The sequence below is a fragment of the Festucalex cinctus genome, chromosome 12, assembly GCF_051991245.1.
Source record: "Festucalex cinctus isolate MCC-2025b chromosome 12, RoL_Fcin_1.0, whole genome shotgun sequence".
Classification (NCBI taxonomy): domain Eukaryota; kingdom Metazoa; phylum Chordata; class Actinopteri; order Syngnathiformes; family Syngnathidae; genus Festucalex; species Festucalex cinctus.
The window spans coordinates 22842467-22867336 of record NC_135422.1 but is presented as its reverse complement, the minus strand read 5'-3'; the positions used below and the strand labels follow the sequence as shown (position 1 = coordinate 22867336).

The following is a 24870-nucleotide window of genomic DNA, read 5'->3' as shown; positions in this document are numbered from 1 at the left end:
GTTTCTGTAAAGCGCTTTGTGACAGCTCAGGCTGTTTGAAAGTGCTATATAAACAAAGTTGAGTTGAGAGTTGAGTTGCATCCAAGTAAAAATGTGTGTTGCTCCACTTGAACATACCTTGTCAAATAATTGCCGGAACAAGATTCTCCTGTCATCGTCAGCGTCTGTCTACAAAACAATTAGTGTTAAATCGACAAGAAAGATTTGTTTTTGTTTTAAATTCATTCAAATAATCTTGTCATGCAACCTCTACTGCTGAATCTTTACGTCCATAGCTATGACCACCAGAAGTCTCACTGTGGAGAGATATTTTGTAAAGGTCAAGAACTCGATTGGAATGTAAGCAGTGCATGAACTGCATTTTAGGAGGAACTCCTGAGACTTACTGGATATGGGCCTCTGCCTTGGAGACGATGGTCAGGATGAAGGAGGCGGTCTCATTGGGCTTGAAAGTTGCCGGTACAATCAGGTAGTCCCCGGGCCGCAACATGACGAGCTCCATCACCTCACGGGCGTTGATGTAGTTTTTAGTCTGCACAACCGGTTTGTTGGTGCTGAAGAACGATGCTGGAAACATTTCTCTCTGCGCTTTCAACTGAAATGCAGTTTAATGCACACGGAATTTATAGTAAATCGCAACATTCAATGGATGATACCGATGGAAGTATACTCACTTCTTGTGGTACCTGGAATTTGAGAAAAATGGGTTCATGTTGGGGACAAAAAAAACCAAGACTCCGTTATTTTTCTGTGAAATTAAATAAAATACAAACATATACAAACACAGAAAAAACAAAATGAATTCCATTCAATTTGCTGCCTGACTTTCAATTTGTTCAAATAATCTTTAAATAAATAGCCAATAAAAAAAAAAATCTGATCTAATTATTTCAAATAATCTGAATCCAATGTACATAAACCCAGCTAATTTTGCGGTGTACATTTCTTTGCAATTGCTGAATTTGTCGCATTGTATCGGGCAGCCGGGTCAGAGATGCCTTTATAAAATGACTGTGCGTACTTTGCATGCGTATATCATATACAACAGGGGTCAGGGCCAAACTTTTTCCCAACATGCACACGATTGTCTTTGTATCTTAATGGGGACATCTCATTGACGTAATGCATTCCAGTGGTGGGCAAACTTGGTCCCCGAGGGCCGAAGTCCTGCAGGTTTGGGATGTTTCCCTGCTCTAACGCAGCTGATTCCAACCAACAGGATAGTTATCAGGCTTATGCAAAGCTTGCTGATGAGCTGACCATTAATCAGCTGTTTTGGAGAAGGGCAACATCCAAAACCTGCAGGACTCCGGCCCTCGAGGACCAAGCTAGCCCCTTTACCAAACCTTAACCATCCCAACTGATTGCCTTAATTACCCTAACCCCAAACAAAATCCAATTCAAACCTGAACTCTAAAACCAAGTCTTGAACCTCCAAAAGAGGACTGAACTTGTAGGGTCCACCAACATGTCCCCACAAGTCGGTCCCCACAATGGTAGTTAAACCGGGGAAAACCGTGAGCATGGGCCCCAATAAGGTAGCAAAGACAAAGATACAGTGCACACACCAACAGCTAAAAGCAAATTTTTGAACAGCTTGTGAGGCACATTTTAATTTCCCTGAGTGCTTTGGTTAAACTAACAACTACATAATATTTTGACTATTCCATTTTTGAGGGCACACTGCACTGCATGTTTCTTATACTAATAAGTCAACAAAACTGAGCTATTAAGTTATTATTTTTTTTAATTATATATTAGGAACTGTTTTGTTCTTGTACACATTTTGGCTTACTAGCACTATTTCAGTATATGAATAATGACAGCATTAAACATGTTGCTATTGACCTCAAATACTGAGAATCCAATATGAAGAGTCTTGACCAGGGCTCTGTTTCTTTTGTCCGGCTTTTGCATGAGGGACACCAGCATGTTTCTTTCCCCTTGTTTGGAAACACATTCACTGTGAACTTGGTCAATCCTGACTCGATACTGCGGGTTAGTCCAGAAGCTCTGCTCTGTAATGTAAACAAACAATTTGTCAGTTTGTCCAGCAGCCTTCCGGCGTTGTTGATGACCAATAACCAGATCTAGGCAAAACCACGTCGCTGCATCGGCCTGTCGTTGATGGATGTCCACTTTTCGGTGAGTGCTTTATGACATGAAACCTCGGACTGAGATGGAGCGTCTGTACTGACCCGAATTTACGGACGTAAACCTGCTTCAGTCGATGCTCAGTTTATGCGTCATAGAGCACTTGCCGAAAGGCGGGCATCCATCAATGATGGGCCAATGTAACGAAAAATCTGAAATTAGTGTGCGCTCACAGAGTCGTGGACAACTGTCCACATGCATCGACCCACATATACTAATGTGTCTCATTGTCAATATGCTTTCCTGTTTTTTGAAAAATTACGAACATGTACCAGAATACTATAAATTTCACTGTAGCTTAAAACAGTTCCACAACAAAAACAAGACAAAAACCTATACATGTGTAGGTAGGTTGTTTGCTAGTAACTGAATTAAGTCCATCTGTTCAAAAGTACCACGGTACCATTCATGCATCCTCCAGCTGTTTTCCCAGCAAGCCATCTGCCCTCATAGAAGGACGTCTTCCAATGGCAGGACGAGTTTTCGTCAAGGAAGTCGGGACACAGACAGCAGATGTCAAGATCATTATAAAATCGACAAAATTCTCCCAGGCTCATCCTGTGGAAATTATTGTTTGGTGAGAATCATCAATGAGTAGCATCACGTTAATTAATTTTGCGCTGCTTACCAAAACTCCCCATTTTCAACCACAGAAAGACACAGAGCTCGATCTTGTGGGCTCACAGTTTCCCACAAAGGTGACCTGGCAATTTGGAGAAGAAGCAGCATTTCAAAGTGCTCACTCTTGAACAGACAAGCTCCAGCACACATTTCTGAAATACTGGGGCCATAATGGTAACATGGGAAATGCTCTTTCACCTGTATGGCACTCAAGAAGATTCACACTAACTTTGCATTGACTACTGATGGCGCAGCATCAGGAGCACCTGGGGGTTCTGTATCTTCTATCTATGTCCTGCAATACTTCTCATGTTCCTATTCTGGTGAATTAATTTAGTTTTGGAATTTTGAAATCATTTGAAATTCCAAGCAGAATTTGCAATTTCAAAGCATTCAGTCATAACGTCATCATCAACATCGCTTCCCACTTTCTCGTTTACATTTCCAGCCAAAAGAAACCCTTCACAAAATAAAAGTTTATATACAATATTGTACATCAACTCTTGAGTTTGGCTGAAACTAATCATTATGACCTTTACAATATGTGCTGTAGTAGATGGTGATTATACAGCTAATGAAAGGACCTCTGACATTTTCAAGTAGAATTAGGAATAGTCTTTAAAAGTCTTTTTTTTTTAACACTCTTGTATGGCTAGGAAATGATCCTGATTGTATTTGATTGACAGTGATTACTTTGCCTGACGGGACCTACCGATCACTCCAGTCTCCGTTCCACTCCCCCTTGCCCCAGGGGTTTAACAAACGCACCAGATATACTGGTTGGCCGCGACTCATCATCTGTCAAATAAAGGCAACAGAGAACACCACATGAGTTTCTCATCCTCTTAAACACACTCGACTCCTATCCCTGAATGAAACATTCATGAAACAAACGTAACCAAAAATGATCATTTACACTACAACTTTCATGTTCATTAGAACAGAAGTCACAATCGTTCACCTGTTTGACCCCTGTGACTGTGTAGGCGTGGCCTTGAACCAATCCATTTGGCAAAACAGTGTTGGCTGGTGTCTCCTGCAAGTCCCAGCAAGCACGTTTTAGGTAATCACATAACAAACATCGTGACCGCACAGAAAAAAAAGCATGTTATTTCATTTGGCTCCTTACTTGCTCGTTTTTGACAAGATGTGAAGTGACAGATCTTGCTTTCGTGGGCACTTATATAACAATAACTTAATCTTACGCTAAGCTTTTCTTTTATGTGCAAGTTTGCTCTCACAGCGTGAATGAAACTGACTTGTACAATCTTGAAATGCCCTAAAGAATCTGAGTAGAAATGTCATCCAAAGTTTGTACTCAACATAGTTAACTTTGGGCCATGCTTTTCCTGGTAACTCACTTGGGACCTGTTTGCCATGGGTGACCCTGCCAGGGGCATAAAGCCCCAGACAACTTAGCTCCTGGGATCACTGGCACACCCAACACCCCCATACCACCACAATGAAATAATGAAAATATCCCTGAATTGTCTTTTATGGTCGAGCTTACCCCTTGAGGAGTGCCACATCCCATCAGTGACATGGATTGTCCGGCTCTGCACATTAGCTCCCAAAGGTCTTGGGGAGGATCTGACAGGTCGATGCAAATGTGAACACCACCTGTGAAGTCCACCAACGCCTCGTTGGGTGTTCCAGAACTCATGTCTGAATAGGAGCCACACACTCTGACACAAGTACATTGGAATTACTTGCAAAGACGACAAAACTAAACATATATTTTTTTTTTTAAATAGAAATGATTTCCGGAGACATGTCCATACTTAGCATAAGCTTTCTCCAGCAATGCAGGCCAAAATTCTGTTGGGTCTTTGGAGCGGACAAAAATAAGGTTGCCATTGAGTGTCGGGAGCTTGTCATCAATGACTACATCGACCCATCTGCCAAATCTCCAGAACTGAAATGTTGTGAGACATTATTAGCCTACTACTGTTTAGTTTGCAACAATGTAATGTTTAAATCACAGTTTGTTGTATTTTCCATTACAGGCTTGTTTGTTACCACAGACATGATGTTTCGAGGGGGCATCATGAGCTAGTTTGCGCACTGGCGGAAGAATACGTCATGTGATACAAGACATGCTCCTCAGTTACTGCTGTTAATTGGTTTTCATCTGATTGTTTTATTATTATTATTATTATTATTATTATTATTATTAAAAGTAGAACTATTGATTATGATAATAGTAGATGTGCATAATTACAGTAAATTTACAATACAGTAAATACAGGTATTCATAATTACTGTAATTATGACAACTACTGCATTAGCATAGGTTAACAGGACTGGGTTTAAACAACTTTGGGGCATATTCACTAAGAATGCGCTGCTCCGGTAATAGCGCAAAATATTGCACCACAATTGCACCCGCAGTCTGCGCCCAGTTACCCACCTATTCAATAAGGATATTGTTCTAATCATATACCGGCGCAAACACGCCCACAAAACTGACAGCTTGGAGCAAATTTGCACCTTGATTTACCACACATGGCAATGGATTTGCGCCAAGAACATGGTTGTTATATTAACAGTTGCGAGAAAGATGACATTATCAGAAAGCGAGGTTGGACCGAGAGTAAGCGTTTAGAGCGCCATTAAGCTGTACAGAGCAGAGAGAACGACAATGACCATTCATTCATAAAGTACAAATTATTGGTGCGATCGTGTTTTAAAAATATATTTTCAGAGGTTGGCGTGGGCGTACAGAATGCATCTCGCACGTAAAAATGATCGTAAAATGCCTCCCCGCCATTGCCGGTTACGTTATGTGTCCTAAACTAACACGGAAATATTTCCCCTTCTCTCTCTTTTTCTCTCCTTTCTGCGTGATCAGCCGCGCATGTTATGCGGCAAATGGCATGCACTGCTGGAGATCGAGGTGCGTCACGTTAATATATGCTTTCCAAAAACGTTATTTGCGTCACGCAAACGCGTTGTTGCTATTTGCGCTGGCGTTAGTGAATTAGACGTTGTATATCAATGAGTCTTATTTGCATTGGGGTGGGCATATTTTGCGTCAAAAATATGCAAATTACCTCATTTACATACGCGCAAATAACACCGGCGCACGTGACGCAATCTGTTCGGCAGAGCACTTAGTGACGGATTTCCCCATTTGCACGTGTTTAGTGAATTAGGTGCTCCCTAATTGCTCCATTTTTGCCGGTTAGCGCGGTGCAAAGGCGACGCAAACCTTTAGTGAATAGGCCCCTTTGTTCTGTTGCCACCGTAAGAACAGAACTATTGAACAAACTGAGGGCCTTCTGTATTGTTTATATACATATATATTATATATATATATATATGTATTCTATTAAGGGAATGGTCTGTGAATTAAAAACATGCATTGAACTGCTTTTATGAGCCATGTTACTAAAACACATATACACCATGACAACATGTAATGAAAATCCAAAAGACAAGCACAATTTTCATTCCTTTTCATCTAAATTGTGTATTTACCCGAAAGTGAAAGAGTCCACAGTATTCCTGAACAAAGTTTTGCTCAAGAGGAACAACATGCTTGAAGACAGTGCTCTGGAATGTCAGTGCACCCAGGGAAGCAAGAAACCAGCAGTTTCCTGTGACAACACATATTTAGTGAGTGGTTAGGAAGGTGAAGGTGAGGACAAACACAATAAAAATATTTTTAAACGGCTATGAATTCAGTCATTTTCTTACCAAGTAAACCTTGACCAAAGTCAAACCTTGAAATACCATCAACAACAAATGATGGATTGGGAACCAATTTCTGAAAGAGACATGGTGAAACAACAACACTATGAAATTAAGAACTTGTGACTATGCATTTGCATGTATGCAATCTGTAGGCTACACTTGTAATGAACTGTGTTCTTGAGGGTCCACTTTATTTTGACTATGATAACTTGAAATTAGATGTTTTGGGATGCATATAATCACAGGAGTTTGTCATTAAAAAAAAAAAAAAAAATTCTTACCCCAGGTCTGTGCCATTGTACATTACTCAGGTCTGAGGGTGACAGTAGGCCATTGCCAATGGATCTTATGTCGGGAGGGAACATATCATCAATGTATCGTAGTTTCCGGTTGACGCAGTACTCCTTCAAGCGTTGATAGTCTTGATTGAAGAACGGCTCAGGGTTGTTGACGGTCCCATAACCATCTTTGTTATGACGTGCATTCAAGATGCTCATACACACGCCTGCAGAAGGCATTTCGGTCGTGACTTAGCTCTGTTAAGGAATAAGAGTTTTAAAAAATTAGGCCAAGCTTGCCTCCATCCATCCATCCATTTTCTTGACCGCTCATTCCTCACAAGGGTCCCAGGGGGTGCTGGAGCCTATCCCAGCTGGCTCTGGGCAATAGGCGGGGGACACCCTGGACTGGTTGCCAGCCAATCGCAGAGCCTGCCTCCTTTACCGTGATTACTATTTGATGAAGGTGGCAGTTGAAAGTTGAACCCACAGTCAAGAGTCAAACCCTTCTTTAATGGGAAATAAACACAGAGAGTTTATTTTGGAGATGGGTGCGTCTCCATCCAACCATCAGTCAATTCTGTTTATCTTGTTAAGAGCCACAGACTGTCCAGCTGAATTTTTAGGACGGATGATTGCCAGCATAATCGCAAAATAAATCCCACACGTTGAGTGGGAAATGAGCTCTTAACCTAGATTGGATCGACCTTGGTTCAGTGAGTCACTCACACACCCAACTCATATGATTTGTGATGATGTGCCCCGCTTGGCCATCACTGGCTGCTGGTGATCATTCGCCATTTGGCCTATCTGCGTGGCAGGGAATTTGGTGAGCTCAGTAGTCGACTTGGGACTGTTGTGATAGTACGTCGTGTGATTTCTTTATTAAGATAATCTCTTCATACTACTAAGCAAAAAAAAAAAAGGTGACCGGACAAATATGTGCAATATGAATTCACATGTATAACGGAACGTATGGTGTTCAATTCTGGGCCTCTGCTTTTTTCATTGTATCTGGGTTCCATCTCAAGAAAACAACGGTTGTTGTTTTAAAGTGCTCTATAAATATTGAGTTGAGTGATGGGAGTCAGCGTCCGAACTGCATTATTTGCAATGAAAAGTTGAGCAACTCTAGTTCAGCACAACTATGTAGCAAAATTAAAGGAACATTTCCTTAAAGATGCATTGTGGAGTTGCTCCTGCCACCTCTGGCCTAAAGTGTAACTGCAGCCTGAGCCTCTGTGTTAAGCTCGTACGGGGTGCGTGTGCGTGTATGTGCTCTTCGTTTTTTCAGTTTTCTTGGAGTCTGAGCTGGAGTTTGGGCCGTGTTCAAAGCCAGCCTCTTCTTGTGTGTGTGTGTTGTTGTTTTTTTTCCAGTTTCCAATTGTGTTGTACGGTCGTACACTTGCTAATTAGCACTGCATGTCCGCGGAGACGAGCTTGACGTTACCTCCCCACCCCCAAATAACTGTGGAGTGTTGACCCTGAATACTCCACACTGAAGACAAGATACAAGCTGATAGGTGCGGTCACAGTTAAAAAGTCAAGGCTTTTTGTACTCATCTGGGCATTGATGGAGCATGCATGATGTACAAAAGGCTTTAACATTAACATTTTAAACTCTATAATGCATCTTTAATAAGCTGCGTGGAAATGAGCCATATTCAATTAAAATGCCACTCTGCCTATTCATTTTTTTCACCACCCTATGTCTTGAATTTGGGGATATATATATATACATATATATATATATATATATATATATATATATATATATATATATATATATATATATATATATATATATATATATATATATATTAATCAACTGGATTTTTTTATTTTTTTGTATTTTTATTTTTATTTTATTTTTATTTTTTTTAATTAATAATGAAGGGTTTGGTGAATGCACATAGGAATCTGGTGGGGTTCACTACCTCCAAAACGTTTATGAACCACTACACTATACACTATGTGACCAACATCAAGACGTGGCTTGTGGTCAAACTGTCAGGTTCCAATAATACATTGTACTTGAAAATAATGGAAGATTCTGCTCTTAATAAAAGTGATAATGATTATGCATGAAACATTATCCACACAAATATTATAATAATGTACTCCAAAATCTCTACGCAAGTATTTTAATTCAGTTGGTGTCAGAAATAATAATAAAGCAAAACATAATTATTCTAAATGCTCAATGCCAACATATTTGTGTGTGACTCAATTTTTTAGTTTCACTGACTTCGCTGCCTCAGCATTTTTAGCTACAGATTACTGTATTTTCCGGGCTATAAGTCACACTTTTTTTTCATAGGTTTCATAGGCTGTTCTTGCTACTTGTACTACGGAGTGTCTTATAAATGAAAACACCAGGGTTATATAATTTCACAGTCAGCCACAAGAGGGCACTCTAGACGTCCGCATCAATATCTCATACTCCTTAACAATTACATTTGTAAACAATAAACGTTCGAGACACCTGAGAAGGAATGAACTAAAATGCCAAAAAATAAATAAGTAAATAAAAAAATAAAAATAAAAAAATCATGTTCTGCAGACCACAAGCTACAATAGTGAACCTTCATTGTGCCTGTTGTCTATTATTTTATTAATATTATAACTTGCCTTCAAAGATGACGTCATGTGTGTTTTTTGGGCAAGTAGTTTGTAAAAAAAAAATGCGACTAATACTCCAGTGAAACTTATGGATGTTGTTTTTCTACCTAATTATGCATTTTTGGCCTATAGTGGGACTTGTGACTTAGAGTCCAGCAAATAAGGAATGTTCAACTTCCCATTATATTCTGCAAGACAGTAGTTAGCATCTCAAAAGTATCAAGAATTTTTTATTTATTAAGTGTGTCGAAACAAAATATTTACATTGATGACCTTTCTTCAGATCTGTAATTAACTCAGGTAGGTATACTGAAAGTAGATTTCTCATGACAACAATGTAAGAGCACGGAGAATCACAAAGATCACATTTTAAGCATGCAGGTTGGTAAAAGTTGAATCCCGTGTCATTGACACAAGTTTTGCACATCAATGTGTGTCTTTTATGCCTTTGAAAAAAAGCAGACACATTCGACTGTCAATAATGAGAAGATGAATCATGTTAACAAAGTGATTGAGCCGGTTTTACAGCTCCAAGATCATTGAGCAGATCTTACTGTTATGTAAGGTAAATAAACAATGTTGATCTCAAATTTGACATTTGGATGCATATTTGTCACTATATTGCAAACCATTTTATAGTTGTGAAATACATCCATGTACTGTATATGTGGTTTTAGCTGCAAAGCAGTATGGGTGCTGTTGGCTGTCAAGCTCAAAGATGCTCATTTGAACAATTTGCATTTTTAGGCAACTGACATTCATCGCATGCATTATATGTGCTTCAGATTGTAACTTTGCACATACAATACATATTGTATTTGTATACAAAGTCATATGCAATATCAGCGATTATGACGCAATCGATGCAAGCCAATGCAAAAACAAGGAACCAAAACTGATAACTGTTCATTTATTTAAGCAACATTTTAAAATGAAGGTAAAGATATATATATATATATATATATATATATATATATATATATATATATATATATATATATATATATATATATATATATATATATATATATATATATATATAAATTACATATTAAGATCCCAGAGTGTTAACTCACCGGGGCAGATAGGTTGTGTGTCTTGTATTGTGTCCAAGTGGAACAGCATGTGTGAGAAAGCTTGGTTTGTTATATAATAGCAGCACATCCCCGAGGCTATACAGCAGTGAATATGTTAATGATCCAAATACGTCACCATAAAAAAAAAAAAAAAATTGCAATCCACCTTTATTTGATAACATGTTGTTGCATGCTAAAATATTCGAACTGCCCTGGCTTGTTGAAGGTGTCGCAATAGTTTGGTAGTTCAACACAGGCCACACAAACACACACAAAATAAATTAGGTACAGTAAATTACTTGAATGACACAGAAAAACCACAATGTTTTTTTGTACTGTAAATTCTATAAACACCATGTCATAACATATTTGTTTCGTCAACATTATAAAATCAATTTCAATGGTCAACTTGTGCACTCACTGGAGGTCAATTACTGGCCAGTCCAAAGCCCAGGCAAAAAAAAAAAAAAAAAAAAAAAAAGGATGTGACGATGGGCATCGTGATGTAAAAACAATGTTTAACAAATCCTGCCAGTGACTCGCTGTGGCGAGCTCTGATGGGACAAACTGAGAGAGTCGCAACAACAACAACTGCTCACATTGGGTTTCATTCACTAATAAATGCATAGAAATTTTCATGTACGCACACAAGTTGAGCTTGTATGCAAAGTCACCATTGGATTTATGACACAATCCATACTGGCCAGTTTTCTTTGCAATACTGTGCTTTTGTTGAGGAAGAATTCACCTGTGGTGCTATAAATTGCAAGACCCGCCCATATTTCCCTATACAAGGTCATCCGTCTGATGGATTCTCAGCAAATCTGTGGAGCGTCTACTTCCATTTATTATTATTATTATTTTAACTATACCCTTGACTGGTGCCAAATGTCTTTACTTAAAATGGCCACTTAAAATGGATAGAGGGCCTCAATTAGCCCCTGGGCCATAGTTTGGACACCACAGCCTTAACTTAGCCAGGAAATGTTCGTGGTTGGATGCATTTTCTGGGCTTGTGATCAAATAACACTTCATTGCTGTGCGAAGTAAAGTAAAATTACACGATTTGAAGTAGGTGGGACTGCACAATGCAGCCTTTAACCTTTTATCAGGAGTTATCATTGAAAATAAGTATATAATTGATTTTAATTATAAGCCTTTACAAAGTGTGCTTAAAATAAAATTTTAAAATTTTAGCTCTTAATAAAACAGGGCCCATAATATGGAAATATTATTATTATTATTATTATTATTATTATTATTGTGGATTTTGTGTTGTAAATACAACTTCTAAATATTGTACATGCACAATTGAAAGCAGTTGATTAATAAAAAATCAAAAGAATAGAACATTTGGTTGTCAGTTACATTGAAATCACATTTCAATTTAAGACCATATATTCATTGTAACAAAAAAAATCATTGGTACCATGAAAAATTGGCTATTATCAAGTATCTTGCTTGTTATATCAGGAGCCAAAGACAAGAGATAAAGCAAATACATGTAATCAGAAGGAAATTTTATGCACCAAAAGTACTCGTGGTATATGTACTTGATATCGTACTGGTATCGGTCTGAAAAACCGTGGTATTGAACATCCCTAGTTTTATAAATGACTAGTCTCAATACTTTGTGCATCTTGGGTAAAAGCTGTGTGTTTGACATTTTTTGACTACGGCTTACTGTGTTTTCATGTCAAATTACAGTATATCAAGTACTTAATTAAATTTGTTACAAAATCCAGAATTTGTTGTCTTAAGTGTACATGGAAATGTACAACCACTGGGGAGAAAGATTGAGAGAAAGTAGTGTTACGAAAAACATTCATACTTGGGGGAAAAAAAACAGTTAAAATGTTTTACCTCTGACTTTTGAAGATACATCGTGTTTCCATCAGACAATTTCTGGAAGATTTCTGTTAAAAGATGCAGAGAACATGTGACATTGACTTGAATGTGCACGACTCTTCTTTATGTGTCTACTTCACACACTGTTCATGCATTCCAGGCGAAGGATCAGACTGATGAAGTTCTCCAGGGTCATGTGTCCGGACGAAGCACCATAACGCAGAGCCATCAAATTTAGCATGTCGTCTCCCACGTTCATCCCTAAACACACAAATCACCTTTGTTAGATTGCTTTTCTCACATAGGGAGTAAACAAAGCAAATGTTTGGGAGCAATTGTAACATAAACATGTCATAATCCTAATAGTCTTATTTTTGGATTACATCAGAGTGGTAGTTGAAAAGGGGGCGGGGCGCTTGGGAACCAGCAACTCTATGTCAATAAATTAGGGCTGTCAAAATTAAAGCATTAATTCTGGAGATGAATTTAATTTCTTTCAAGGTGCATTGTGCTGTACAAAGAGACTTTTTTTTTTTTTTTCAATTCCAACTGCGCCTATCAGCTTGTATCGTTGAACAGTTTTTTGGAGGTGGGGAGGGGTGGAGTGGTGGAGGGTGACATCATGCTCGTCCCCACGGACATTTTTGTTAGCGTATGACACAATTGTGCGGCAAGAAAAAAAAAAGTTCTAGCACAGCTCCAAGAAAAAAAAAGTTTATTCCAGCGCACATACTCGCACGCACAGGAGCTTGAAACAGAGGCTGCAGTTACACTTTTAGGTCAGAGGGTGGCAGTGGCAAAGCAAAAAAATGACCAATTTCCAGGAAGCACTTTTAAAGCGTTATTTTTTTTATTTTCATTTTTTTTAATACTCAGTTTTATTATTTATTGATTGATTGAATTTTTATTTTTTATTTTATTTTTCTTATTATTATTATTATTATTATTATTATTGTTATTATTATTAATTCAATATCTGGTGTAATAACCTTATTTATTGATTGATTTAATTTTTATTTTTCATTTTATTATTATTACTATTTTATTATTATTATTATTATTATTATTATTATTATTATTATTATTATTATTATTATTATTATTTCAATCTCTGGTGTAATAACCTTATTTATTGATTGATTGAATTATTTTCTGTTTTATTATCTGTTCTCATTGCTGCTGCACATGTAAATTTCCAGAGGGAGGCATCCCAAAGGGATCAATAAAGTCAAGTCCAAGTCTAAGTCTAAGTTTTATTTACTTCCTGTTACAGCCTGTAAACTGCAGCCAAACTTAACCACTGACGTGAAGATGGACGATATTTTCCACTCAGTTGAACTTGATGCTTGTTGGAGAAATCTCAAGTAGTTTGCACACTTAAGCCAAATAGCATATTTGTTGTATGTCTTTGGCATATCATCTCAGAGCAAAATTTCCTGCTCAAGTTCCCTCCACAGGCCTCACGAATCAATCCTTCTGAAGTGTGCTGTTTGCAGACACAACTAATCCTGGAAGCGAGAAGTTCTGAGAATCGTTTCAAAGAGAAACAAAGTAAAGCTAGTCCATTTTGATCATTCTTTGATTCTACTTTGATTATACTTTCTATTTGATGATTTTACATTAATTCCAAGGTTTTACTCAAGTAAATATCAAATATCAGTTTCAATTATGGATTATAGTCAAATACTGTACGTATGCGTAAATGATCAACAATATTCCAAAAAAATGTTGATTTTCCGTCAGGCTAATACATAACCAAACAGATAAGCTCCATTCTTTTCCTAGTTGGGTATTTGCAGAGGTTCTTTTTGGAAATCTACCCTCTGTTATTTGCTGAAAACTCATGTAGTATTTGTTCAAGGCCTAATGCGCCTGGCAAAACATGCCTCTACATTTTAGAGGCGTCCATAAGGGGCTTTAAGCAATAAAAGTCTCACTTTGGCGCCATCTGGTGGAATCTTTGTTTTGTTTTTAGGTTTAATTCATCAATAGGGTTTGAGATGTTGGGAGCTGAATGTTTTATTCTTGCAAGAGGTTATTCAAATGTATGACTATTCTGCTGTTTACTAAAAATCCTGTAGATGCTTGCGAGAAAATGTCATGTGGACTACCTGAAGCCCTGATCGCGTTCCTCAGCTCACTCAGTGACAGTTTTCCAGTTTGTGAAACATCAGTCTGGTAGAAAATGTCCTGAGGAAATCCATAAAAATAATAAAAACAACAACAACAACAACAACAACAACAACAACAAAACACTATAACCAGAAAACTCCTCGTAGGATATACAAAGTCTGTCAGAAAGACAAGTGTCACAAAAGATATTTCAAATCCAAACTATAAAGTGCAAAGCCTTCTCTGACATGACTGTTTTTTTTTGCCACAATTCCATCATTACAGCTATTTTGATGTGATCCCTATCTTCTAAACGCCCCTTGAATTTGGGATAAAGAAAAACATCCCGGCCGAAATGAGTTTCTTCCGCAGGGTGTCCGGGCTCTCCCTTAGAGATAGAGTGAGAAGCTCGGTCATCCGGGAGGGACTCAGAGTCGAGCCGCTGCTCCTCCGCGTTGAGAGGAGCCAGCTGAGGTGGCTCGGGCATCTGGTTCGGATGCCTCCTGGACGCCTCCCTGGGGAGGTGTTCCAGGCATGTCCCACCGGCGGGAGGCCCCGGGGACGAACCAGGACACGCTGGAGAGACTATGTCTCTCGGCTGGCCTGGGAACACCTTGGGATCCCGCCGGAGGAGCTGGTTGAAGTGGCTGAGGAGAGGGAGGTCTGGTTTCCCTCCTAAAGCTGCTGCCCCCGCGACCCGACCTCGGATAAGCGGTAGTAAATGAATGGATGGATGGATGGATGGATTGATGGATGGATGGATGGATGGATGGATGGATGGATGGATATGGATGGATGGATGGATGGATGGATGGATGGATGGATGGATGGATGGATGGATGGATGGATGGATGGATGGATGGATGGATGGATGGATGAAAAACATCCCAGGGATCCAGAGTAGCTGAGTCGGAAAGTTGTTCTTTGCGGCCAGGAATTGTCAGATGCTCAGCGCATTGTCAACCAGAGCTCTCTCCTGACAAAATGCTGACCTCTTCTCACGCACTAAACAAAGAAAATGCTGCAGGATGTTTTTGTAGGCGGTCCACACTGAAGAAGAGACAAACTTGTCGTTTGTAGTTTAGATTTGAAATATATCTTTTTGGGACACAAGTCCTGGAGCTTTTCTGACTCGCCATGAGGTCAGTATCTTTCGAAGAAGGTGCTTGAAAGGAGGTACCAGGCTGGAATTGAATCACTTTACCTTGTATATGACCACTTTCTTCCACAAGCGAACAAATTCCTCACTGTTCAGTCTCCCAGTGATCGATGTCTTTATATGTCCTCAAATTAAAGAATGAAAGCGGCGTTGTATGAACCTGTCATTCCAACTGATCAGTACTACCAATCAAGAGTTGTAAATAACCTCAATTCTACACACTGAACATCCCAATAGGATACATCCATGAGCGCGACCATACTGCGACAAGCATCAATGCTGAATCCTCCAGATTTCAAGTCTCCTATACGTACAAAAAGAATTCAAATCAAAACTGTGACGAAAAGTACAACTTGTTCCACCCAAAAAAAAAAATAATCCCCAAACCTTTGAGGATGTTCTCGTTTAGAAGTATCTGAAGCTGCTCTGCATCCACTTCTTCATGCTATAAAGATGGAAAAACAATTGCAGAAATTAGTCAAAACCTACTTCTGATTTTCACGTCTGTTGGCTTGGCTGCTAAATCACACAAATAATAATGATAATAATAATAATTATCATCGTCATCATAATGATAATAAACCTTGAAAATGAGAATTTCATTTGCGCATTCAATAATACTCATTCGTTATCGCCTTCATCTTTAGTAAACAACTGAGTAGAGAGTACAGAGGTAGTAAATAGGAAAATGAAGGTTCATGAAGCACTTTTAATATTTTGCTTCATGAAGCTTATATTACCATCACTAGGGATTATCTACTATATATAGTAAAATAAGTTAAATAATAAGATAAATAATTAATAAACTGCACCCACTAGATTAGAAAAACAAGAGAAAAAAAACCCATTTGTAATTATCCATATGAAGCACGTGTATATTTTTCATAGCGGAGCAGTTTTGATAAACAATGACTTCACTTGGGGAGTTACTTCAGTCATGTCTCCCGTATTCCTTATACTAAGGATGAGCAACTTCACACCGCCATCCCCACCAAGTTCATACACAGCCTGGCATGGAACGATAATTACGCTACTCAAATTGTAGTCACACAAAATAAGCAATGTTTTCTGATGTTGTGAATGCAAAAGTTTTATATACCTTGTCGGAGTACTGTCGAAAAAATAATTTCTTGTTTTCATCATCCTGTATATTTGGGACCTTTTTGACCTGGGGATGAAAAATTCCAACGGAATTGTTCAAACATAAAATACTTGACAAATGAGCATTTATGATCAATTCTGGTTAATAATTTAACAGTGAACATCCTGAAATTCGGGTTACCTTTTCATGTGGCTCATATCTGTGCTCTTGTGAATTTTCACTGTGAAGAGAGTCGAGAAGTTACACAGAGTCAAATACATATACAGGTACATTTCTTTTATTGAGATTTCCCTTCAAATTTGTGGACTCATGAGTGTGAATGTGCATACTAGCCGAGGATGTCCATTTTGGAGTAGATGGTCAGGATGAAGGAGGCGCTCCCGTTAGGATTGAAGGTGGAAGGCACGATGACGTATTCACCAGGTTTCAGCAAGATGAACTCCATGACATCACGTCCATTCAAATGCATTTTAGTTTGGGCAACAGCTGCCTGACTACTGAAGAATGCAGCTGGGAACTTCCCCCTGTGCTGCTTGTACTGAAAAATAGTCATTTTAGAACTTCATGAACTGCACATGTATAATAATACATATTGGAATTACTTACCTTTTCAGTCACCTTGCAGGGGAGGATGTGGATGTCCGTTCATGTTGACAGCAACAACAGCAACAAACAATATTTTAGCGTTCGTTAGAATGTTGTATTAAAATGCATGTTATTGCTTGACTCACAAAGCAAACCTAAACTTTAACCTGACGATCTCTAAAGCTAGATGTGGTTTACATTTGCTAATAGGGAGCCACCGTGGCAGTGGGAAATGATGGTCTGGCTGCCCAAGCTCTTTACACTACACCACACAAATAGTTGGACATTTGTGCTATATTTGATTGTGTTGCAGATTCTTTTTGCACTTGATTAAAGTCATGCTATCATACGTCGCGCTTACTGTAGAAATTAATTTAGGTCACCACCTATGACAATAATAACAATTGGAGTATGGAAAAAGCACAGATTTTTTTTTCTTCTTCTATACAGTACTTTTACACAAATTCAATTTTTGGTATGATTCTGGAGCTCGATTGCTGACTCTGAACTTTTCGGTATTCAAGTGGAATGAACCAGGCAATTAAGTAAATCAATTGAATTAAAGAAGGTGGATGAAACCCACCCTATTCCTAATTAAAAGGCACACAACAAGCATATATGTACATTATGGAACACATTGGACAAAGGGGAACTACGTGTAATAGTTTCAACCTGAACTGTGAGGAATTCTGGGATGCCGTCAACTTTGACAGAGACACAACGGAGAAGGGGAAAGACTTACATTTTCAAGATGAAAATAGTCACGATTTTATTTGTTTCAGCTAAAGATGAAAATATTAAGGTTCGTCACCTCGCTCCCATCACTTCACTGAGTGATTTTAGACGCCGAATGCAAAGTAGGTACGCTTGCTTGTTAATTCAGCAGCTTAATTAAACCTTAACCATGGCTACACCCCCTGGTGGTTGGCTGAATACTGGTCGACAAAGTGCTTGATTAGATGTGCAGCAAAGTCCAAATTTTAAATGTAAAATTCACTGATGATGAGTGTCTTTTAATCATGGCATCCAAAATCTTGATCATGATTAAAATTGGATTACCATATTTTCACGACTATAAGGCGCACCTAAGAGCCTTATTTTTTTTTCAAAAGCTGACCATGCGCCTTATAATCCAGTGCGCCTTATATATGGATCAATATTGACCCGCAACAGGTCTCGCTGTCAAGACGCTATCGGTGACCCTGCACGATCGGTGACGCGCATGCGCAGAAGATCCCGCCATCTTGGATCGCTAGCTAATACCAATACTTTACCTGCGAGAAAATAATAAAACAGCTGTTTATTCATTTTAGGAGTGAATGGAGTTCTCAGAAAGCTGGTTTGTAATTTATTAATAAAGTTTGACTGACCTATCTGACTGTTTTGTTGACATTCCCTTTAGCGCAGCACCATCTAATGGATGCATAACTGCATCAACCCCAGCCTCTACTGTAGTGCCTTATATATGGAAAAAGTTTTAAAATATGTCATTCATTGAAGGTGCGCCTTATAATGCGGTGCACCTTATATATGGAAAAAGTTGTAAAATATGTCATTCATTGAAGGTGCGCCTTATAATGCGGTGTGCCTTATAGTGCAGAAAATACGGTAATTGTGAATCCCTAATTTATATTGAGTGACGTCTAGACTGTCATTATCTTGTTTATTTATTTCCATCCATCCATTATCTGAACCGTTTGTTCCTCACAGAGGTCGTGGGGGGTGCTGAAGCCTATCTCAGCTAGCTATGGTCAGCAGGCGGGGTTCACCCTGAACTGGTTGCCAGCCAATCGCAGGGCACACAGATGAACAACCATCCACACGCACAAGCATAAGCACAGCTAGGGACAATTCGTAGCACCCAATTAACATGCCACACATGTCTTTGGAATGTGGGAGGAGACCCACGCAGGCACAGGGAGAACGTGCAAACTCCACCCAGGAAGGCCGGAGCCTGGACTCGATTCCTCAGTACTCAGGACATGCTAACCAGTCACCACTGTGCCGCCCTATTTATTATTTTTTTTAATTTTAATAATTAAAAACAAAAAACAAAAACAAAAACAAGTAGCTAGCCTGTGGTATGTGTAATCCAGAAAGACTGTTTTTTATATAGTAAAATATGTAGATATGTTAAGATAATAGAATCTGTCTTGAGTTTATTTTGATTTAAACTTTATTCTTAAAACATGCTGTTTAAATAGGCACTTCCAATAAAGTGTAGGCAAAAGCAGTCTCATTTCATGTTAAGATTATGGTGAATGTAATTAATAAAATAATTGTAGTGTAACTTAGTTGCTTTAAAAATCAAGTAATCAGTAAAGTAACTCATTACTATTATTATATTATTTATGAGCTTATTATTATTCAAGGTAACTGCTGCATCACTGCTAAACTATGAAGCAAAATATGTGTATTTGTCAATAAAGTCAGTGTAGAGTGTAACAGAAACAATAAAAGCCAATGTTGTCAGTACCTCAAATACATTGAACCCGATGTGAAGATTCTTGACCAAGCGCCTGTATCTTTTGTCCGCCTTTTGAATGAGAGATACCACTGTATTATTTTGTCCAGTTTTCATAGACTCCTCATTGGTGATCTTGATCCGGTATTGTGGATTAGTCCAGAAACCCTCTAAAGGGATTTACAAAATAAAAATGTAATCTTGCATTTCAGTAAGTGATGTGCAACTGTGTCTTGTTGATGAGGATAAGGTAGACTTGTCATGATTGCAAAGTCTCCACTTAAAATGTTGTAAGACATTGTTGTCTGTACTGGTAAAAATAAAAAGTGAAAGTTAAGTTATTGTAATGGATTAGCATTGAAATATCCTGGCATCACCTCTATTATTCATGCAGCCTCCCGCAGTAGTTCCTGCAACCCATCTGCCTTCATAGGATGAGATCTTCCACTGGTCAATACTGCTCCCATCGAGAAAGTCGGGAAAGGGTGAACAGATATCCAGATCCACAAAGAATTTACACAAATCTTCAAGGGTCATCCTGTTTGTGAGGAACAAAAATTGTGTTCAATATGAAAATCTTGTACCTCTTAGAAATAACATTACAAAAGTACTCTTTGACTATTAAAAAGTATAAGTGGATATATACGATAATATATGAATAAAATACTCTGAATTTTACTTTAGAAAGGCTGTCGTTTGCCTAGCACTCCTTTAAATTTGTAAAGGTCCTCCACGTGACCAACTTTGGGCTAAATAGGGATATGTTTGAAAAAGTAAGAGCTTACCAAAACTCTCCATCGTCACGGGCCTTAAGGGTCATTTGGCGATCGGTATCGCTCACTGTGTTCCACAAAGGAGACCTGAGAACAGATGGTCAAGTTGGGGTGTCGAGATAACAGATGCCTCGAACCTTCATATACGACAACGTAAAGGTAAACAGACATGGAGTCAAAACAAAATTTGACTTCACAAACCTTTAGTTTTTGGTTCTAGGGTCTTTGCCACTGAAACCAGCCATCTTGTGTTTCATACATTTCTTCTCATTTTTTACTTTTTTTTTTTTTTTTTATAAGAAAGACCTGTGGGTATTATTCTTTTTATTATTTTTTTGTAATGTCAAGTGTAGTGTGTAATTGTGAGGACAACAAACTAGATCAGCTCAAATTCAATTTGCGTTAACCGCTATACATACTGTAAATATTTCTTACCGATCACTCCAATCTCCATTCCATTCCACTTTTCCCCAAGGGTTCCACAGTCGCACCAACCTTACAATTTGACCAGAACTCATCAACTGTTCAGGAAATAATGACATTGTTCATGAATAACACACACACAAAAATATGTGACAAAATGCAATTTTCTCTCTTTAATTGTTACCTGTTTGACACCTGTTATGGTGTAGGCATGGCCTTGGACCAATCCATTTTTTGAAACATAACTCTCTGGCATTTCCTAAAAAGCAGAAAGAAGGTAGGCGAAAAGCTGATACATTCGTGATTCCGGAAGCTTTCCGTGTGCCACACAAACTGACCAATTGTGAATCTTCTATAAGAATCCAAGAAAATATTGACAGGACGGGACGTTGCTCTATGACATTTAATGCTTACCCCTTGCGGTGTACCACAGCCCATGAGAGTTTTGGAATTTCCTGCTCTGCACATCAGCTCCCACAGGTGAGCTGGAGCTTGGGACAACTGGATACACATATGAACCCCACCTGTGAAGTCCATCATAGCTTCCGAAGGAGTTCCAACTCGCATGTCTACATAGGAACCACACACCCTGAAAGAGTATGTCAAATATTATTCTGTTGAATATTAATAGATAGAAGAGAAACATTGAGTTAATCTAATCAGTGTATTGTTATTAAAGGAACAAGGGAAGTGTCTTGTACTTGGCATAGGCTTTTTCCAACAAAGCAGGCCAGAACTCGTTTTTGTTTTTGGAATGAACAAAGATTAGTCTGCCATCGAGGGTCGGTAGTTTGTCGTCGATGACGACATCCACCCATGTTCCAAATCTCCAGAACTAGATTTTGAAGACAAAAAATAGACAAATTGTGCTTTAAAACACTGTTGTACACTGTTGTCATGTACACAATTGTTATTTAGAATATTTGGAATGATTACGCCCCCTTTGTACGGTATAGCAGGCTCATTGAAGGCACTGACAACGCACACATAAGCACTGGGTGTGTTTATTAAACTGAAATGCAACGTGGAAGCCAAAAGTTTCTTGCTACACATGTAGTCATAATTTTTTTTTTTTTTTTTTTTTTTTTATACCACTTGACATTTACACACATAACAAAAATCAGAAGGGTTTTTTCATTTAATTTTTTTTATTTTTTATTTTTTATTTTTTATCTTTTGGAAATGTGAATCCGTTTTGAAAATCTGTGGTATCACAATAAACACCATTTGGAACTCATCACGACTAATGGGAAGTGCCTCTGAAAACCTATATCACAATTTGGCTGGCTTAATTTGGACATGGAAAGACGTTACAGTGTTCCCTCGTTTTCCGCTGGGGTTAGGTTCCAAAAAATACCCGCGATAAATGAAATCCGCGAAGTAGTTAGCTTTATGTTTTACAACTCTTATAAATGTTTTAAGGCTCTAAAATCCCCGACTGCACAATTTATACACTTTTCTCATTGAGGCATTTACATGTTCTCACATTTCTCTCTTGTTCAAACATTGACAATGTTCAAACCTTCATAAATTTTATAAAATGGGTATAATACTGTAAAAAAAATATGCAAAATTGCACTTAAAAAAAATCCGCGATACAGCGAGACCGCGAAAAGTGAACCGCGTTATAGCGAGGGAAGACTGTACATCGACAATAAAATCACACTTTCATTTTTTGTTTTGTTTTGTTTTGTTTTGTTTTGTTTTGTTTTGTTTTGTTTTGTTTTGTTTTGTTTTGTTTTGTTTTGTTTTGTTTTGTTTTGTTTTGTTTTGTTTTAATCCATCGCACTTGTGGGTAAATTACTGATAGTGGATCACTAGTGGATAAACGCAACCTACAAAGTAATTAACAGGCACAAAACAACATCAAAGATTAAGTAGTTTTTAACCATTTTCCATGAAATTACTCAGTAATTGCACCTGTTGAAGACTGATTAGTGAACTTTATATGAATCAATATATTCGGTCATACAATCAAACCTTGAAGCTCATTTATGCTACTTTAATAATGAATAGAGAACAGTATGCATCCACCCTGAAGTGGAACAGTCCGCAGTAGTCCTCATCAAAGGTTTGCTCAAAAGGAACCACTTTCTTGAGGATGTCGTTCTGGAATGTGAGGGCCCCGATTGATGCAAGAAACCAACAGTTTCCTGACGCAAAACGTGACACAAAACATCATTAAAAAGTCAGTGAGGCACAGTAGTAAAATATTGCTCATGATGAGATTCTCCTACCAAGCATTCCTTGGCCAAAATCAAATCTGGATACACCACTCATTATGAAGGATGGATTATGAGAAATTTTCTGAAACACAAACAGCCTTAAATGTTCGATGAGAATTTGTATTAACTATTAAATATTGAATTGAAAGTATTTACCGGCATGTTGACACAAAGCAATATGTCTTTAATCTTCTATTCACATCAACCATGTGAGGTAAAGAAGACATCGAGTTGAGATTTACAGAATTAGATTTGATCAACCCAGTAATTCTGCTCTGTGTATGTTGTGTTATACATCCATCTATCCATCCATTTTCTTGACCGCTTATTCCTCACAAGGGTCGCGGGGGCGGGATTGCTGGAGCCTATCTCAGCCGGCTTTGGGCAGTAGGCAGGGGACACCCTGGACTGGTTGACAGCCAATCGCAGGGCACACTCACAATCACACCTAGGGACAATTCGGAGCACCCAATGAACCGGACGTGCTAACCAGTCACCACCCCACCCGTCGTGTTATACACATAATTAAAATAAATTAAAAATGTTTCAGATGAATCTAGTTGATTTCTACGTGGTTAAGCGTGCCAGCCTGTCTATTAAGTGTAGGCTATGTTAGAACACAGACTAAGCATAATATCAAAGGAAAGTAGAGATCTGGGGGCGAGTACAGAAACCTTTCTACAATCTATCGCACAACCTTGAGTTTAACCTGTACAAATGGCAATAAAACTCTATTCTACAACGTTGAGGGTCTTTATGTTCTTAGCATGGCTTTGCTCCATCATCTCTAAAGGGAAGAAGTTTGGAATCACCAAGACTTGTTCTAAAGCTTTAGTCAGGGAGGTGACCAAGAACTTGTTGTCACTCGGTGGTTTCACTCTGGGAATAGAAGAATCTTCCAGATGGACAATCATCTCTGCAATCCACCAGTCAGTCTTGCATGACAATGAGGTCTGTATGTTAAAATGACCATGAAAGGCACGTCTGGGGTTTGTCCAAAGGCACCTTAAGGACTCCTAGACTTGTAGACTAAGAGCAAAATTATCTGGTCTGATGAGACAAACATTTTAACTCACTCATGTTTTTCAAAAGCAATAACTGCAAGACTAGTCGACATTGAGATACTGTACTGTACTATGAAATCACTCACCGCTGGTCTGAGCCAGACCACTTTGTCCAAGTCAGATGGACGAAGTAAACCCGCACCAATGGAGTTCCTGTCAGGAGGAAACTTCTCATCTATGTATCTTACTCTTTGGACTAAACAGTACTGTTTCAGCTGTTGGAAGTTTTGGCTCAAGAAACTCTGGTCAAAACTCCCACAATCACCTTGTTTGTGACGAGCCTCCAATATGTTGAGGCACGCACCTGGAGCTGGCATTGGTGTGGTGATGAATATCTGGAGTAGAAGATACAGAGCAAGGTTCTCAGTGGCAATTTTCGGAATGCAACGCATAGAGGCATGTCCTATGAATGAATGAATGAATGAATGAATGAATGAATGAATGAATGAATAAATAAATAAATAAATAAATAAATAAATAAATAAATAAATAAATGTAATCACTACCAATTAAGTCAATCCAAGGGTTTTTAATAACTAACTTTTTCAAATGTCTAATGTGTCTTTCACATTTGATTTTCTTGCACATTAAATCTAAAAGATGGTTATTTTCAATGTCATTTATTTTCACTACCGTTTGTGTCTACTTAAATAGCCACTTGTTCTACA

The 24870-nt window shown here is 38.3% G+C and overlaps 1 protein-coding gene across 1 annotated transcript in view; it reads right to left on the bottom strand.

The window, feature by feature from the left end:
• Positions 1 to 24519, bottom strand: part of LOC144031953 (calpain-1 catalytic subunit) — a 34893-nt gene extending 10374 nt beyond the window's left edge. Inside the window, exons 1-31 of the mRNA XM_077539498.1 lie at positions 24289 to 24519; positions 23151 to 23220; positions 22948 to 23066; positions 21615 to 21748; positions 21328 to 21502; positions 21098 to 21172; positions 20926 to 21011; positions 20503 to 20577; positions 20095 to 20255; positions 19730 to 19887; positions 17275 to 17286; positions 16998 to 17206; positions 16849 to 16888; positions 16666 to 16725; positions 15954 to 16011; positions 15809 to 15870; positions 15612 to 15680; positions 14407 to 14485; positions 12440 to 12556; positions 12311 to 12363; positions 4557 to 4690; positions 4286 to 4460; positions 3737 to 3811; positions 3488 to 3573; positions 2783 to 2857; positions 2558 to 2712; positions 1849 to 2018; positions 675 to 686; positions 387 to 595; positions 248 to 296; positions 118 to 168 (exon numbers count right to left, since the gene is read on the bottom strand). Coding sequence (XP_077395624.1) covers positions 118 to 168; positions 248 to 296; positions 387 to 595; positions 675 to 686; positions 1849 to 2018; positions 2558 to 2712; positions 2783 to 2857; positions 3488 to 3573; positions 3737 to 3811; positions 4286 to 4460; positions 4557 to 4690; positions 12311 to 12363; positions 12440 to 12556; positions 14407 to 14485; positions 15612 to 15680; positions 15809 to 15870; positions 15954 to 16011; positions 16666 to 16725; positions 16849 to 16888; positions 16998 to 17206; positions 17275 to 17286; positions 19730 to 19887; positions 20095 to 20255; positions 20503 to 20577; positions 20926 to 21011; positions 21098 to 21172; positions 21328 to 21502; positions 21615 to 21748; positions 22948 to 23066; positions 23151 to 23220; positions 24289 to 24519 — 3234 coding nt within the window. The remainder of the gene's footprint in view (positions 1 to 117; positions 169 to 247; positions 297 to 386; positions 596 to 674; positions 687 to 1848; positions 2019 to 2557; positions 2713 to 2782; positions 2858 to 3487; positions 3574 to 3736; positions 3812 to 4285; positions 4461 to 4556; positions 4691 to 12310; positions 12364 to 12439; positions 12557 to 14406; positions 14486 to 15611; positions 15681 to 15808; positions 15871 to 15953; positions 16012 to 16665; positions 16726 to 16848; positions 16889 to 16997; positions 17207 to 17274; positions 17287 to 19729; positions 19888 to 20094; positions 20256 to 20502; positions 20578 to 20925; positions 21012 to 21097; positions 21173 to 21327; positions 21503 to 21614; positions 21749 to 22947; positions 23067 to 23150; positions 23221 to 24288) is intronic.
• Positions 24520 to 24870: the final 351 nt, after the last annotated feature.